Source organism: Delphinapterus leucas, chromosome 1 (assembly GCF_059928025.1).
Source record: "Delphinapterus leucas isolate spDelLeu-1000000601 "Yukka" chromosome 1, BTC_Dleu_Yukka2, whole genome shotgun sequence".
In the NCBI taxonomy this organism is placed as follows: Eukaryota; Metazoa; Chordata; class Mammalia; order Artiodactyla; family Monodontidae; genus Delphinapterus; species Delphinapterus leucas.
Genome location: NC_143129.1, coordinates 94,324,623 through 94,339,456, shown reverse-complemented (window position 1 = coordinate 94,339,456; position 14,834 = coordinate 94,324,623). Strand labels below are relative to the sequence as shown.

The 14,834-nt window shown below is 44.4% G+C and overlaps 1 protein-coding gene across 1 annotated transcript in view; it reads left to right on the top strand.

The window, feature by feature from the left end:
• The window catches only part of LOC111180067 (glutathione S-transferase Mu 1), an 81,768-nt gene that overhangs the window by 49,407 nt on the left and 17,527 nt on the right, over window positions 1–14,834 (top strand). Inside the window, 5 exon segments of the mRNA XM_022584133.3 lie at window positions 432–496; window positions 797–878; window positions 977–1,077; window positions 1,796–1,891; window positions 1,980–2,090. Coding sequence (XP_022439841.2) covers window positions 432–496; window positions 797–878; window positions 977–1,077; window positions 1,796–1,891; window positions 1,980–2,090 — 455 coding nt within the window.

Below are 14,834 nucleotides of genomic sequence, written 5' to 3'. Positions count from 1 at the left end.
GTAATGGCATCCTTGTCATGTCCTGGCTTCTGCTCAATTCATGCTGATTTGGTACCAAGCAACCCATGTCCTGGCCCCTGTTATTTCTGTCTGCTGCCCTCCAGCAGCTGGAGAGAGGTCTAACCCTTCCCGAACTCTTTGAGTGTTTAGCTGGCCTCCAAGGCCGGCCATGAGAGCCGATGGCCGGGCCCCTGTATCAGCCATTGGCACGGGTTCCCTTTATTGCTTGCACTAACCCTTTGTAAACCTTACTCATGTGGGTTCCAGAGCCGTCTAACTGTGCTTTCTCCCAAAACTCAATGCTAGATTTAGAGGTTCAGATTCCAGATCCACCTGTTCAGGGGCTCTTGTCTCTGACTCCTTGGTAGGTCCCCCGGGAAGGAGGGTTGGACTCCGGGGCGGTTTGTTTCACTGCATCTTCTTTACCACAGCTCCCAACTATGACAGAAGCCAGTAGCTGAATGAAAAATCCAAGCTGGGCCTGGACTTCCCCAATGTAGGTGCAGGGGCTGGGGTGCTCTGGGGGAAAGTGGACGGTGTCCCTGTCCATCTGCCTACCCAGCTTAGAGGTTTCAGGGTCCAGTGCCTTCTGCTCGGCCTCTCAGCTTCCTGGTTCTCTTCACTGCCTTTCCATAATGCTGTATGTCCCAGCTCATCCCTTCATTTTACAGTATATTATTTAGTGTCCACCATGGGCCAGGCTCTGTGAGTGCCAGGTTTCATCTCTGCCCTTGCTCAAGGGAGTGGGTGCAGGGGAGCCTGGTGGCCCAACCGACCTGGCCTGTTGTTCCTCCAGCTGCCCTACTTAATTGATGGGGCTCACAAGCTCACCCAGAGCAACACCATCCTTTGCTACATTGCTCGCAAGCACAACATGTGTGAGTGGAGCTGTGGGTGGGGGAGGGGCACAGGTGGCCATGCCCTGGGCTTGTCTGGGGCGGGATCCCGAGGGTGAGTCCCTGTTGTGTGGCCACAGGTGGGGAGACAGAGGAAGAGAAGATTCGCGTGGACGTATTGGAGAACCAGGTTATGGATGTCCGCTTGTGCATGGCCATGATCTGCTACAGCTCTGACTTTGTGAGTCCCCTCCCACCGGGCTGGACAGGGTTTGAAATGCTGGTCAGGGTCGCGTCTACACTGGTCTTTTGCCTTTGAACTCCTTGGAGCTACTGATCCACCAAGACATTCCCTTGGAAACTCTGACTTAGTTCCCACCAATCTTAGGATAGAGTCCAGACATCCTTTGGTGGAAATTCAGTTCCTAGACAGGATGTTTTCCTCGTTAGCCCAGCACCTCCTCCTCGGCATCTCAGGCATAAACACATGTGCCCAGCAGGCAGCCTGGGGTCAGACTTTGTTCCTCTCCCTCCTTCCTTTCAGCTTCTCAGATTCTCCTCATCTGTTCAGAGACTGCATCGGCATTCACACCCTTTCTGTCACCCACGCTGGAACTTAGGACTTCTTTCCTGAGTCATTTGAGTGTTGATCTTCCTGAGGTCTGAGGCCCGCACTCTGCCAGGTCTCACAGCACTGGTGGTCTGACCCACGGCAGGTGTTTGGAGCTGAGTGGTGACAGGTTCACGCACAGTGTGGTTTTGCCCTTTGCCTTCCCATCTCCTCTCACAGATGGGAGGTGGTACCTGGTAGGAGTCTAATGAACACAAGGGGGTTAAATCGCAGCCTGGGCACTGACCCAGGTGTACTTGGCAGCTGGGATCAGGCACAGCCCTGGGAGGCCTAGTCTCTGCCCAGGGAGTCTGTATCTGAGGGCAGTGACAGCTCTTTTGTGCCTCAGGAGAAACTAAAGCCTGATTACTTGAAGGAGATCCCTAAAACGATGAAGCTCTTCTCAGATTTTCTGGGGAAGAGGCCCTGGTTTGCAGGGGACAAGGTAAGGGGGGACGGCTTCGGGGGATGGAGAGCTGTCATTTTTCCCGCGTTCAGAGTTTGGTGCCCATTCACGCTTTGCCTTTCTGCAGCTCACCTATGTGCATTTCCTGGCGTACGACATCCTTGACATGCACCGCACATTTGAGCCCAGGTGTCTGGATGAATTCCCAAACTTGAAAGACTTCACTTCCCGTTTTGAGGTGATTCTCCTGACCCCTCTAGTATTTATATCTCTCTTCTCTTCCTTCTCTTCACTGATGCTTTCCTAGTTGGAACCCAAATGAAGAATAACATTTAATGAGGACTTGGTTTATGCCAGAATCTCTGCTCAGCATCTAACATATATTGTGTCAAATTTAATCTTTATAACATTCCTCCGTGGTAAAAGAATTATCCTCTTCATTTTACAGATAAGGAGTTAAGCTGAAAGGATAATTTCTGAAGGTCACAGGGCCAGTACAGGCTGTGCTGGGCTCCCAGTCAGAGCATCTGGCTTCTATGGGCAGCAGTCAGTGGCTCTCCCTTTCCTGTATGGAAAAGAAAGCTCAGGTCCTTTTCCTGTCTGGTTCACAGCTCTGGAAAGTGTGGAGGAAGCAGAACCTTCAGGAGTTTGCTTGCAGCTGGCATTAGTAGAGTTGAGACACCGTAGGACTGATACCAAGTACTAAAAACACAGACAATATCTTCTCTAGATCTCCAGAGGGGTCTGCACAAGTGAGTCGCCGCCAGTTGTATTGAGATTCTCAGGACTGTAGTTGGTGCTGGGATTTGAGTACATACATAGGTGTCCTTTGGAAGGATTTTAGCTCGACACGTCTTATAGTGGGCACTTGCCTTCCCTCGTCTTCCTTCCTTCTTCCTTCCAGTTACCCAAGATTCCGATCTCAGAGGCGGGATGGTACATTTATTTTTAGTAACGTTCACTGGTCTGACCCTCTCCTCTGTATGAGGCACTGTGTCAGGCACAGTGGGGATGAAGAAGTAACAGAGTCCTGGTGCCCACTTTCTGGGGCTCAGTGTAGCTGGAGAACTACAGGAACCCCGAGCTGTGTGGTGTGCGTGGAACCACTTGGTGCTGGAGGAGCACAGCCTGACCTCACCCCCCAGCTCACCATCGGTCACCCTCAGTCAACCGGTGGGAGAGCAACAAAGTCCGCTTATGTCAGATTCGGGAATGTGAAGCTCTAATCCAATAGGTTTTAAAGTACGGCCTGTTCTCCATTCCCACCCCCACTCCCCACCCGGCCCCATCATCAAATCTGCTTTCTTAGCTAGTTCTCATCAGCTCTGGTTCTGCTCCAGGCTTATTGGCCTTGAGAATTTTGCAAGAGCTGGGATGACTTCCCGGCAGGGAGGATGGGAACAGATGTGGGCTGCAGTGTGTGGCCTGTTGGGGCCTGGGCTGTTGGGTACAGGCATCCCCAGGATCTTTGAATCCTTGGAACTTATTGGGCACTGTCTGTCTTGGGAAGACTGTGCACAGATACACCTGAGTGTCTCACTGCCTAGTTGGCTGCAGCAGTACTGGGGATGTGGTAGGTTGGGGCCCAGTGAGACTGGGCTCAAGTCCCAGGCCAGGCAGGTGGACTCTGTCCTTTACGTGGAATAATTAGAGTCTGGCTTGGCCTGGCCTGTGCTCCACACCCTCATACTGATCTCGGGTGGCCTCGGCCTGCAGCGGCTTGAAGCAGGATTTTGGTTCCCAGCCAGAGACTGAGGTCAGGTCGCAGCGGTGAGAGCACCAAATCCTAGCCACTAGAACAGTGGTCAGTGACAAGGCCCTGGCCTTTGGCTTTGCAGAAAAGAATTCCCACGAAGATGGAAAGTAGTGAAACAGGTAAAGTGTTTATTAGGAGAAAAATAAGAGTACTGTACGTGTGGATAGACACCCGGGTGGGCTCAGAGAGAGAGTCGCGGCCTTGTGGTAGTTTGAATCACTTTTATGGCACATTTCTTCCAGGTTTCCTTTGACCAGCCATCTTGCTTTGCCTGGTTCTGAGTCTGCATTTGATGTATCTTAGGGTCCTCCCCTATGTGCTTGCACATCTCTTAGCCAAGATGGATTCTAGCAAAGAGGCCTATGGGTAGTTGACATCACTTACTATGAGTTGGCACCCCCTCGCTTTTTGACCTCCAAGGAGCCTTTCTGCGCATTTGTAGTCAGGGAGGTCTCCTTGACTTCGAGAATGAGGAATATGTGGTCTTTTATCTCTTATCTGGGCAGGGCCCAGCCTCCCCCATCATGCTGCTTTTATGGAGTTTCTGCTATTATGGCGTTTTTGTCCACAGGGGACAAACTTCAGCTGTTTGGCCTGGGGCCCATCTATCTCCTGCCTCAAATCCCCCCCTGAGAGACATGAACCCCAAGAAATCTTTATTGGGAGGACGAAATGCAAAGGTCTGTCTTCTGTAGCTTCTTCAGGCTGTCAAGGGGCTCACAGACCCTACCTAGTTGGGGTCACGGAGCTCTCACCCTGACTCATTAAGCGACCCGGGGTGACATCTGCTGTTATTCCATCAGGATCTGTTCCAAGGAGTGTCTGGAATCTCTGCATCACCGTCATCTTGTCAGGGAAACCGTTGTGTCCTTAGAAAGAACAAGCTAGGCTTCTTAATCTTAAGTAGATTTTTATTTATTTATCTTTGGCTGTGTTGGGTCTTTGTTGCTGCTCATGGGCTTTCTCTAGTTGCGGTGAGCAGGGGCTACTCTTCGTTGCAGTGTGCAGGCTTCTCATTGCAGTGGCTTCTCTTGTTGTGGAGCACGGGCTCTAGGCACACGGGTTTCAGTAGTTGTTGCACGCAGGCTCAGTAGTTGTGGCGCATGAGGTTAGTTGCTTCATGGCATGTGGGATCTTCCTGGACCAGGAATTGAACCTGTGTCCCCTACATTGGCAGGTGGATTCTTTTTTTTTTAAACATCTTTATTGGAGTATAATTGCTTTACAATGGTTGTTAGTTTCTGTTTTATAACAAAGTGAATCAGTTATATATATATATATATATATATATATACACATACATATATGTCCCCATATCTCTTCCCTCTTGCGTCTCCCTCCCTCCCACCCTCCCTATCCCACCCCTCTAGGTGGTCACCAAGCACCAAGCTGATCTCCCTGTGCTATGCGGCTGCTTCCCACTAGCTATCTGTTTTACGTTTGGTAGTGTATATATGTCCATGCCACTCTCTCACTTCGTCCCAGCTTACCCTTCTCCCTCCCCATATCCTCAAGTCCATTCTCTAGTAGGTCTGAATCTTTACTCCCATCTTGCCCCTAGGTTCTTCATGACCTTTTTTTTTTTTTTTTTTAGATTCCATATATATGTGTTAGCATACAGTATTTGTTTTTCTCTTTCTGACTTACCTCACTCTGTACGACAGACTCTAGGTCCATCCACCTCACTACAGATAACTCAGTTTCGTTCCTTTTTATGACTGAGTATTATTCCATTGCATATATGTCCCACATCTTCTTTATCCATTCATCTGTTGATGGACACTTAGGTTGCTTCCATGGTATCAATTTACATTCCCACCAACAGTGCAAGAGGGTTCCCTTTTCTCCACACCCTCTCCAGCATTTATTGTTTGTAGATTTTTTGATGACGGCCATTGTGACTGGTGTGAGATGATACCTCATTGTAGTTTTGATTTGCGTTTCTCTAACGATTAATGATGTTGAGCATTCTTTCATGTGTTTGTTGGCAATCTGCATATCTTCTTTGGAGAAATGTATATTTAGGTCTGCCCATTTTTGGATTGGGTTCTTTGTTTTTTTGATATTGAGCTGCATGAGCTGCTTGTAAATTTTGGAGATTAATCCTTTGTCAGTTGCTTCATTTGCAAATATTTTCTCCCATTCTGAGGGCTGTCTTTTCGTCTTGTTTATGGTTTCCTTTCCTGTGCAAAAGCTTTTAAGTTTCATTAGGTCCCATTTATTTCTTTTTGTTTTTATTTCCATTTCTCTAGGAGGTGGGTCAAAAAGGATCTTGCTGTGATTTATGTCATAGAGTGTTCTGCCTATGTTTTCCTCTAAGAGTTTGATGGTGTCTGGCCTTACATTTAGGTCTTTAATCTATTTTGAGTTTATTTTTGTGTATGGTGTTAGGGAGTGTTCTAATTTCATTCTTTTACATGTAGCTGTCCAGTTTTCCTAGCACCACTTATTGAAGAGGCTGTCTTTTCTCCACTGTATAGTCTTGCCTCCTTTATCAAAGATAAGGTGACCATATGTGCGTGGGTTTATCTCTGGGCTTTCTATCCTGTTCCATTGATCTATACTTCTGTTTCTGTGCCAGTACCATACTGTCTTGATTACTGTAGCTTTGTAGAAGTCAGGGAGCCTGATTCCTCCAGCTCTGTTTTTCTTTCTCAAGATTGCTTTGGCTATTCGGGGTCTTTTGTGTTTCCATACAAATTGTGCAATTTTTTGTTCTAGTTCTGTGAAAAATGCCAGTGGTAGTTTGATAGGGATTGCATTGAATCTGTAGATTGCTTTGGGTAGTAGAGTCATTTTCACAATGTTGATTCTTCCAGTCCAAGAACATGGTATATCTCTCCATCTATTTATGTCATCTTTAATTTCTTTCATCAGCATCTTATAATTTTCTGCATACAGGTCTTTTGTCTCCTTAGGTAGGTTTATTCCTAGATATTTTATTCTTTTTGCTGCAATGGTAAATGGGAGTGTTTTCTTAATTTCACTTTCAGATTTTTCATCATTAGTGTATAGGAATGCAAGAGATTTCTGTGCATTAATTTTGTATCCTGCTACTTTACCAAATTCATTGATTAGCTCTAGTAGTTTTCTGGTGGCATCTTTAGGATTCTCTATGTATAGTATCATGTCATCTGCAAACAGTGACAGCTTTACTTCTTCTTTTCTGGTTTGGATTCCTTTTATTTCTTTTTCTTCTCTGATTGCTGTGGCTGAAAGTTCCAAAACTATGTTGAATAACAGTAGTAAGAGTGGGCAACCTTTTCTTGTTCCTGATCTTGGTGGAAATGGTTTCAGTTTTTCCCCATTGAGGACGTGTTGGCAGGTGGATTCTTAACCACTGTGCCACCAGGGAAGTCCCCCAATTCAAGTTTTGCACCAGCTTACTTTTAAAATTCATTTACTCAGTTAAATTTATTTTAAGCTTAGTCAATCCTGACCATTCTCAAAACTCTTTTCTTGGGGTCCACTTTCCACAAAGCTTTTTGTCAGTTTCTGTATCCATTACTTTATTTTTCCATCTAGAAACAGCCACCTGTAAGCCAGACCTACTTCTTTTTCCCTTAATAAAATGCAATTCCATTCCTCATATCTTCTTTACTAAAAACACACATCCTACTTTCTTTAAGCAACCATGAACTGTCCTTTGTATCAGCACTCTGTAGATTGGTAAACATAAATCCAAATAATAATTTCCTGAAAAATGTGCTTTCTTACAGAAAATATCTCAGTGTGGCACCAAACATATTTATTAATAGTTCTAGGCCTTTTGTTTCTCTGTAAAAGGAAGCCAGTGTTCAGTAATGAATGTTTCAGTATCTTATTTTATTCCTAAAAAGTTCACCCGAAGCTCTTATCTCATTTGAATTTTTTTCCTTAGAAGTTTCTTCACATTGAGTTACTTTCCTTGCTGACAAATTTACAATGGATATAACAAGATTTTATTTAGCTTATATTAAACCTAGATGCAATAGAAGTGTTATACTTAATGTTGATGACTCTAAAGACATGTCTATATTAATTAGATCAACAAACTTAAACATTAATACCAGGTATTAATTTAATACTGAATATTTCCCAGTTCATGTGAACCTGAAATTCACTTAGCTTAATTTCTCTTGTATTTAGAATTGCCTGATTTGTAAGTGCTTACTTTCCTTTAAGCCAATTAAATAGAGCTCATTTACAAATTAACCTCAGCAATATTATCCGAAGACAAAGACATACACTGAGACATACATATATCCTGACAGATACAACGAGAGCGCTAACTTCATTTTCTAAACTTAGTCATGAATTAGATATCACAATGTAAAACTCACTAGTTTATAAATAACAGTTGGAATAAGAAAAATTTTAAAAGGCTTCATTCCAGTTTTTTTCCTCAGCTTCAGGAATTAGAGATGGTCTAGATAAGTGTTCCTGAGAGCCCTGGTCTCAAGGCACAGGGAGAGAAAATCAAGTTCTGCTAGTAGGACGTGTTCCTCAGTGTCAGAATTCTGGAAAAAGTAACAAGCTAGCTTTTTCTAATTGCACATGAAAAAAGAACCAGTTTTGGAATTTAAAAAAAGAAAAAAGTTTTTTTTCTTAACCAGTTTTCTCCAGAGTCTAAAGAATATTGTGGCCACACTGTCAAAACTCATCTTTCTTTTTCCTTGGTCATAGTTTCATAGCTAAAATTTAGACCAATTTAATGCTCAGATTGGCCTGGATACAGGGGCAGACTGGCTGATAAAATGTTGTCCCTGCAGGGATTGTCCCTCCAGAGAGGTGGGGGTCTTAGTTTGATCAAAAGAATCTGAAGGAGTAAGGGAACTTGCAGGAGTGGGGGGAGCTTGGTTTCCCCCCTGAGAGTTGGGAGAAGTTAGAAGGGATCATTTAGAATGTAAGGAGAGTTTTCCTCAGTCCATTTTCCCATACTATGGCAGTAAAGATCTAATTGTAAGAGACCCATTTTCAGGCCATTTTTTTCCATCCCCCTACTTAAATAAAGGCCAGGCAATGTTACAGCAGGACCTAAGCTTTCCTTTCTCAGCCCATCTGGCTTAACTGCACTCCTAGAAATGAAGTCCAGCATTCTGGAAACATTACTAGGAGGTACCTGAAGGAGATTCAGAGCGTCCTCTGAATTTCCTTCAAATCCTGTGCTTGGTGGAATTTTGAGTGTCCTCGACTCTCCCACTGATCCCTGACCAGACATCTCTGGTCTACCCAGTCCCTTGAGTGAGGGGATCCTTGAACCACTGCTGGTGCATTGTCAGGGCTCTCCTTGAGCACTGCAGTCTGCTTGAAGGTGGCCAGCCCAATAGGCTGTCCGTTGCAGTGTATGGACTGCCAACGCCTGGAGTGAAGGGGGAACTCCGGAGGAATTGGAGTTGGCCGCAATGGAGAATGCCATGGGGGTCAGGACCTGAGGGCCTGAGGGGTGGGACTTGAAAAGAAAGTGAAGCAGAGAGCAAGAGAAAGAGGGCAAGAGTGAAAGTCAGAGGCCCCAAGCCGCAGCTGGGCAAAGCCCGCAATTTACCTTAAATTCCCTGGTTTCGGCACCAAATAAGATCTCAGGTGGCCTCAGCCTGCAGCGGCTTGAAGCAGGGTTTTGGTTCCCGGCCAGAGACTGAGGTCGGGTCATGGCGTTGAGAGCACCAAATCCTAGCTACTAGAACAGTGGTCAGTGACAAGGCCCTGGCCCTTTGGCTTTGCAGAAAAGAATTCCCACGAAGATGGAAAGTAGTGAAACAAATAAGGTGTCTATTAGGAGAAAAAAAAAGAGTACAGCACGTGTGGATAGACACCGGGTGGGCTCAGAGAGACAGTCACGCCCTTGTGGTAGTTTGAAACACTTTTATGGGGCATTTCTTCCAGGTTTCCTTTGACCAGTCATCTTGCTTTGCCTGGTTCTGAGTCTATATTTGATATATCTCAGGGTCCTCCCCTATGTGCTTGCACATCTCTTAGCCAAGATGGATTCTAGCGAAGAGGCCTATGGGTAGTTGACATCACTTACTATGAAGTGGCGCCCCTTCCCTTTATGACCTCCAAGGAGGCTTTCTGTGCATGTGTAGTCGGGGAGGTCTCCTTGACTTCAAGAATGAGGAATATGTGGTCTTTTATCTCTTATCTGGGCAGGGCCCAGCCTCCCCCATCATCCTGCTTTTATGGAGTTTCTGCTATCATGGAGTTTCTGTCCACAGGGGACAAACTTCAGTTGTTTGGCCTGGGTCCCATCTATCTCCTGCTTCACTATCACCTTTCATCCAGGTTCTGCTGAGTGAAATCTGGTCTCTTCTGCAAGTTGCTTGGGCACTTTCTGAGCCCCTTTGTTTTGCTAGGCATCCATCCCTCTGTGGGCAAACCCTGGGAACCTAGAAGTCTTTTCTGAAAAAGAGAACGTTTTTGCAGAATGAGAAGAACAAGTACTCCCATAACAAGATGTTGACTGGAAAAAAAACCCCTCACAACTTAACAGCAGTGAGTTTCAGTTTTATTTGGGGACCTTACTGAGGACTGTAGCCTGGGAGACAGACTCTCAGAGAGCTCAGAGGAACTGCTCTCAAGACGTAAGGTAGGAGACAGTAGGTATATGAATTTTTGGCTGGGAAGTACGTGTAGTCAAGCATGCATCTTGGTAAAAGATTAGTGCTAATTATCGAAAAACAAATATCTCAAGTTAATGATTTTAGTGTTTTTCTATGTGTAGGAAGATGCACGAATCTGGGGTGACTGAAATTCTTTGTTCGATATGCATCCTAACTCTTTAAGGTCCCCCCTATGCAAAACACAGAATGTTTCATCCTGGTTTTCTTCATCCTGAATTCCCCTCAGGGCGCACTGTCAGCGGGTGACTGCAGTGGGTCGCAGCTTACTCCTTTCTAAAACCGATAATGAGGGAGACTCTTTTTACTATTCGTGGAAAAGACTTAAGATTTACATTCATTCTTGACAAATCCTTAAAAGAGGCTGTGAATTAGATTTTGGGTGAAGGAGGCTTTCTAACCATTTGAATTTAAAAAGGTCTCTTTTCCTTTATTTTTTCCCTTTGGTTTCAGGTTCTACCTTATTAAGTTAATCAGGCTCAGTCTCAGGTCATTGTGGGCTGTATTTACATTTCTGAAATGTGGGGATTCGAAAGACAAACATAGTTGCTTTTATTTTTTTGTTTTTAAAAAATATTTATTTATTTGGTTGCACCAGGTCTTAGTTGTGGCAGGTGGGCTCCTTAGTTGTGGCTCATGGGCTCCTTAGTTGTGGCATGCAAACTCTTAGTTGCAGCATGCATGTGGGATCTAATTCCCTGACCAGGGATTGAACCTGGGCCCCCTGCATTGGGAGCTTGGAGTCTTAACCACTGTACCACCAGGGAAGTCCCCACAGTTGCTTTTAATTCCCCAAAGAACTGGGCTGCCACCTAAATGATACCAAAAGATTGATTTGCCCAGCTACATTTTCTTTAATTTGTTTTCTTATATCAGAAGGAAAATTTCCAACTAAACTGGAAATCAAAAGATTTCCATATTCCAGAACTTTAGGGATCAGTGTATCATGCCTTCAGATGTTTGCAGAAGGTCCTCTTTCTGAGTGCACAAGTCAAACTCAGACCAATTTACCCTAGGGACAAACAAAGCAAAACAAACAAACAAAACCCCCAAACCAAACTCCATTATTGCTTTTGTTAGCCCCTGAATATTAGACCCCAGCTTTTACCTCATACTCTGTGGACTCATGTAACCCTATTGGTTTCCTTTATCATGTTTAATTAACATTGCCTGAGAGACAGATTATATACCCTGTCTTATACCAGGCAGGGGAGCATTCCCCAGTGAGACATATTGTACATCCCCACAATATATCAGGTAAAAGAGATGAACCATCTTACATAAAGCCTGTTCAAATACACCAATTTTTTGGGACTTCCCTTGTGGGGCAGTGGTTAAGAATCCGCTTGCCAATGCAGGGGACACTGGTTCGAGCCTTGGTCTGGGAAGATCCCACAGGCAGCGGAGCAGCTAAGCCTGTGCGCTGCAACTACTGAGCCTGTGCTCTAGAGCTCATGCTCCTCAACAAGAGAAGCCACCTCAATGAGAAGCCCGCATACCGCAACGAAGAATAGTCCCCACTTGCTGCAACTAGAGAAAGGTTGAGCGCAGCAACTAGAGAAAGGTTGAGCGCAGCAACAAGGACCCAATGCAGCCAAAAATAAATAAATAAATTTATTTAAAAAAACACAAATACACCAATTTTTAATAAACTTTCATCTCAATTCTATCAACTCTTATACCTTTAACTGTTGCCCTCATTAGGACCCTATTAACCAGTCTTGGTCTTATAAGGAGTCCCAGAAACTTTCCTTTTTATTCCCTGGCCATTTTACCCAATTCTGTATAAAAGGCTTTGGGGTCTCCAGTGAGGGGTTGAGCCAAGGGACCCAGGGCTTTTTGTCAATCTTTAACTTGATTGATTGGCATGTTGCCCCGAGCAATTGCTGGTCAAGTATCTGAATGTAATTTTTTTTACCTTTTTGCCTTTAAAATTTTTCTAAACTGGGGTAAATAGAGTGGACTTGTTTGGGGCCCTTTAACATTAGGAGGACCAATAAGGGGTCTTTTTGGCCTCTCCAAAACATCCTTTTTGGTAGTGTTGTATCAAAACCGTTGTTTTAATGCTGTCGAAGTCTGTTTCATTTATCCCATCTCTTAATAACCATCTAAAGATTTCCATCCTATAAACTAAGGGAGTTCTTAAGGTTAGCCATTATATTTCTTTGTATCCACCTTCTAGTTTGGTGTTTCCATAGATACCAATAAAACAACTGTTTACAATGAGAGGTCTCTAAAAATTTACCAATTTGGAAGTTTTTCCAATTTAAAGGATCAATTGTTAGGATTTTTAGTTGTGATTCAAACCAATAAGATGTAAGAGGCATCCCCAAAAGAGAGTGCAAAGGATGTAGCCTTCACCAGAACCAGAAAGTTTACTCCCAAATATAGTCTAAGAAAGTAAAGGCCTTTGTTGTACAGGGACACAAGGAAGGTTGAGACAACAAAGGCGCTTTATGGACTGGGACCACTTATGACACATTTCCCTGAAGCTGGCATAGCTGGACAAAAAGACTGCTTGGAATCCCAGTCTATGCAACTTTCTGCCAAATGTACACCATATGTGTACCTTCTCAATTGCAGAGACTAAGCTACCAAAACACAGTAGAAGATGCCTAAGATCAGGTAGAATATTTATATCTAAAAGGCATGGGGAGATGATGCACGTTCCTCCTAGAAGGGCATTTGTTTCCTTAAGGTCAGAATTTTGGAAAAAAACAGTTTTAAAAACTTTTTGGCCAAAATAATCACAATTTTACCAAGGCTTTTGAATTATTGTTGCTTTCTGTGGGGAATCAATTTTGGTGTTACAAAAACGAAGTTGAGAGAGAGACGAATAGCATGAAGGAGAGCATTGCAGTGGACACTTAGAGGAGCGGGGAGGAGCAATGGAGAGCAGGTCCAGCTTCAGGGGCCTTTTAAAAATTCGGATATAATTTCAAGCCATTTTTTGTTGCTTTTCTGCAAGAAGTTACTTTCTCATTTCCTCTTTTAGAAGCTTCTAAATACCAATTGAAATGAGCATTCCATTCAGTCTGTTTGATCTTATAGCCTGCTTTCTCTAGCTGTATACACCCAAAAAACCCAGTATTGGAATGTCCAAAGAACCCCATTTTGGCCATTTTTAGGATGAGATCTCCTTTGGTATAGCTTCCCCAATTACGTATTTGCAAGTATAAGCTCCGTGTGTAATGTACCTAAACCTGGCTGTGGTGTTAGTCATAGGTTAGCAATCTGTCACCCTTCTTTCTTTTGTTTAGAAAGCTTTGTTTCCCATTTCAGAGTCTGTTTTTCAGGATAAATTACTATTGAAACTGTATGTGGTGGGCCAGTGTGTTGTTTTTGAGCTGAACTCTCCTAGTTGTCACCCTAGAGTCATTTCAGGTCTTTTACACGTCTCAGTTTCTCCCTCTGACAGTCTAAAGCCTCGATGGGCACTGGGAACACTGGATGGCCAAATCTTTTTGTGTGTCCCCAGCTGGGCCACTTTCTGTAAATTAAAGAATGGGTTTCCCTATGGGACTGCTGTGTGGTATAAAGGACTGGCCTCCACCACTCCTGCAAGTTTCTCAGTTGCCTGAGAAAGCCATACCTGGCCAGGAAGAGCTCTGTCCCTTATCTTTGGAGTTAAGAGCTCTTATATGGTATCTACACTATATTCCAACTAATTCTGTTAAAGTAGTCAATTCGAGGAAAGATGCCAACCAGCCCCTTACCTACTCACCCAGCCTGAACCTTCCCAGTGGCTCTCGACTGGGTACTTTCTCAGTATCTCTGAACTGAGAAGTCAGGTACCTTTTTCATCTGCCACTGAATAAAACTCAGGATTGTCAGCCAAGATGGTAAAACTGAGATCAGGAGAGACTCACCCAAATTCGTATGGACATGTAGAGAGGTGGACCGGCACAAGGGGCCTTGCTGGTACCAAGGCTCCAGATCCTTGTAAAGTTCCGGTGAGGGGAAGAAGTCTCCTCTGGGCCCCTTTGTGGCCACTAAAACTGTCCACTGGAAAGTAAAACCCACACAACGTAAGAGCAGTGGGTTTCCCTTTTTTGGGGGAACTTACTGAGGACTATGTCCCGGGAGACAGCCTCTCAGATAGCTCTGAGGAACTGCTCTCAAGAAGTAGGGGAGGAGGTTTGGGAAATAAGAATAATCAACTGTAAGTCTTGGTAAAAGATCACTGCTAATCACCAAAAAACAGGTATCTCAGGTTAGTGATTTTAGTGCTTTTCTGTGGATGGAGAGGTGCACACATCTGAGGTGATTGTAGTTTTTCCTTAGTTATTCATCTTAACTATCTAGGGGCCAGGTATCTGAAATACAGAATGTTTCATCTTGTTTTTTTCCGTCCTGAATACCCCTCCAGGCACACTGTTGGTGAGCAACTGCCCTGAGTGGTGACTTAACTCTTTGTATAAGTGGATGATGAATGAACCTTGTTCTTTTTGTTTTCAGCTGCGAGGAAGGGAGTGCAGCAGAAAGAGCTCAGAATGGAGAGTGAGAGCGAGCCAGGCTGCATTCTAGACCTATTACTTATGAGCTGTGTGACCAGGAGGGAGGTGCTTATCCTCTGTGTGCCTCAGTTTCCCTTCTGATAAATGGTGACAGTAGAACCTATCTTGTCAGGTAG